The sequence below is a fragment of the Phaethon lepturus genome, unplaced genomic scaffold (genome assembly GCF_000687285.1).
Source record: "Phaethon lepturus isolate BGI_N335 unplaced genomic scaffold, ASM68728v1 scaffold34360, whole genome shotgun sequence".
NCBI classification, from domain to species: domain Eukaryota; kingdom Metazoa; phylum Chordata; class Aves; order Phaethontiformes; family Phaethontidae; genus Phaethon; species Phaethon lepturus.
The window spans coordinates 1,375-3,971 of NW_010510397.1; the positions used below are offsets into that span (position 1 = coordinate 1,375).

General features: G+C 57.4%; 1 protein-coding gene across 2 annotated transcripts; it reads left to right on the top strand.

Annotated features, from left to right (window-relative positions):
• Window positions 1-217: 217 nt before the first annotated feature.
• Window positions 218-1,293, top strand: LOC104628323 (hippocalcin-like protein 4). Of its 2 annotated transcripts, XM_010296869.1 has the most exons (3): window positions 218-384; window positions 528-743; window positions 1,025-1,293. In XM_010296869.1, the coding sequence occupies exons 1-3, from the start codon at window positions 223-225 to the stop codon at window positions 1,220-1,222; spliced, it is 576 nt and encodes a 191-aa protein (XP_010295171.1). In that variant the 5' UTR covers window positions 218-222; the 3' UTR covers window positions 1,223-1,293. The 2 variants fall into 2 exon arrangements, with proteins under 2 accessions (XP_010295171.1, XP_010295179.1); XM_010296877.1 differs by lacking the exon at window positions 528-743 and having other exon boundaries at window positions 223-384; window positions 1,025-1,222.
• Window positions 1,294-2,597: the final 1,304 nt, after the last annotated feature.

The following is a 2,597-nucleotide window of genomic DNA, read 5'->3' on the forward strand; positions in this document are numbered from 1 at the left end:
AACAGCCACAGCTGAGCATGGGCACCAAGCCTGTCCCCAGTGCCAGTCGCTGTCCTGGCATTTGACAGTGCACGGACACCCATCAGCTGGATGGATCAGCTCTAGTGGGGGGAAGAGGCATGTGGAGTCGGCCAGCTGGTGGGGGGGAGGCAGGCCTGGGGGCACCCGCCCTGCCTGTGCCCGGTGTGTAGGAGCCGTGTGTTTTCCCTCCCAGGGGCAACCATGGGCAAGCACAGCAGCAAGCTGGCCCCGGAGATGCTGGATGACCTGGTGAGGAGCACGGAGTTCAGCGAGCAGGAGCTGAAGCAGTGGTACAAGGGCTTCCTCAAGGACTGTCCCACCGGCATCCTCAACCTGGAGGAGTTCCAGCAGCTCTACATCAAGGTGGGCTCCAGCTGGGGGCCCGAGTGCTGCCTGTGGGGCTGGAGCACCCTGCTCCTGCGGGGGAAAGGGTGCTGCTACAGGTGCAGCCTCTGCGCTGAGCTCCCCCTCCCTGTTTCAATCTTTCTCTTCTCTCCTCCCTGCAGTTCTTCCCCTACGGTGACGCCTCCAAGTTTGCCCAGCACGCTTTCCGCACCTTTGACAAGAACGGTGACGGGACCATCGACTTCAGGGAATTCATCTGTGCCCTGTCCGTCACCTCCAGGGGCACCTTTGAGCAGAAACTCAACTGGGCATTTGAGATGTATGACCTGGATGGGGACGGGAAGATCACGCGCTTGGAGATGCTGGAGATCATTGAGGTACCAGTGCTTAAAATCAGCAGGGGCAGCTTGCTCTTTCCAGACTTTTCACAGCTATTGGGTCCCTTTTGGCACCAGAGGATGAGTTTTCCTGCCTACCTTTCAGAGCCTTGTCTGAAAGGTACCCGATGTGCACCTGGTTGTAGCTGTGTAGCAGCATAGCTCATGCCAGCAGCTAACTGGGTCCCAGTAAAGCAGCAATCCTGTCCCCTGCCTTGTCCTGGGACCTCCCACCCATCCAACATTCCTTCTCTGGTACTTTGCTTCTCTTCTTGCTCCAGGCCATTTACAAGATGGTGGGGACTGTGATCATGATGAGGATGAACCAGGATGGGCTGACGCCCCAGCAGCGTGTTGACAAGATCTTCACAAAGATGGACAAGGACAAGGATGACCAGATCTCCCTGGAGGAGTTCAAGGAGGCAGCAAAGAGTGACCCCTCCATTGTCCTCCTCCTGCAGTGTGACATGCAGAAATAGAGCCCTGGGGGCTCATCGCTGGACTGGCTGCAGCCAACCTCTGCTCCCATGGTGGTTTCCATCCCCATTTTCTGCTGAGCCCCCCCCATGCCCGCTTGGCCCCAGGTGTGAGCCACGTTCCATCCCTCCTGCCACTCATCTGCCTTCGCTCCCGGCTGCATGCTGGGCAGCCCACAGTCCACGGGCTGCAGCTCTCCCTCGATGGGTAGAGCCCGCTCTGGGTATTGCTGGCTTGAGGTTACCCTCAAATCAACCCTCTCCCTTCCTGGAGCTGGACTCCCCGCAGCCGGTGGTGAGCGTCCTGGCTCCCCAGGGCCAACTGTTCCCACGTCCCTGATGCTTTCTCACTGCTTTCCCCCACTGCTCTGCCTGGCCCATTCCACAATCCTAACTGAAACTAGCTCTTTCTCCTTTCTGCTGATCCTCTTCTCATTGCTTGTGATGCCTCTAGAGAGGCTGAAATGTCCCAGGTCCTGGCCTTGGTCTCTCCTTCACTGGCAATTCCCTGCAAGGCTGCCCAGAGGGGCCAGGGCTGTCCCCAGGGTACTGTACCCTCCCCGAGGGCTTGCTGTCTTGGCTCCTTCTACCCAGCTTTAGCTTCTCTGCCTCTGCTTTTGCTGCTGGGAACAGTCAAGGGACTTTAGGGGAAGAGCAGAGGTGTCCAAGGCCACCCCTGGATGTGGCCAGTGTCTGATCCCAGAAGTGTCTGATCCCCATCACCTGTGTGGGCTGGCAGAGCAAGCGGGTGACCTCCGCAACTGCCCTGGCAGCATCTTGGATGCTTTGTGGACTTTCTGGCCTTCCTGGATATTGAGGTGATGCCTAGGGTCCCAAATTGAAGGCAGAGGCTGCCTGACTCCTCCGTGGGCTGCTGTGGGGCAAGGTGGGCAGTATGGGTGTTGAAGGCATGTCCTGGTGCTGCTCCTGGTGTGTGGCACTACTGTGGGAACTGGTGTGTCCTAGATTGGGGCTGTGGAGAGGTGTGGATGGGTCCTGTACCTACTGAGCCTCCTGGCAAGGCTCTGACGCCACAAGAAACATGTCTGTCTCCTCTTCCCCTTCCCAAGCTGCTGTCTCCATCCCTCCTGCCCCAGGACAACAATATTGTGACAGATCGGTATTTAGTCTGCACGTTGTGGTGTTGGTGACTGTAATATCTGTTAGGAGATGGTGAAGTTGTTATCTATTTTTTTAATGGAAAAATAAACTGTCACCCATGTGTGGTGTTCCCCCCGCATGGCTTACTGGGGGGCAGCTGCAGCTATGGGGAGAGTGAGATGACAACACTGTACTGCTGAGCATCGTTTATGGGTCTCATCTAAGCCTGTGACACTGCAAGGGATGGAGAAGCCCCTGGGGACAAGTGTGGTGGGGC

What these genes read in the sequence shown, in the direction of transcription:
- LOC104628323 (XM_010296869.1), top strand. Translation starts at nt 223, where the DNA reads ATGGGCAAGCACAGCAGCAAGCTGGCCCCGGAGATGCTGGATGACCTG. An exon ending in TCCAGCAGCTCTACATCAAG is followed by an intron (nt 385 to 527) that starts GTGGGCTCCAGC and finishes TCCTCCCTGCAG; the next exon opens with TTCTTCCCCTACGGTGACGC. An exon ending in AGATGCTGGAGATCATTGAG is followed by an intron (nt 744 to 1,024) that starts GTACCAGTGCTT and finishes TTCTTGCTCCAG; the next exon opens with GCCATTTACAAGATGGTGGG.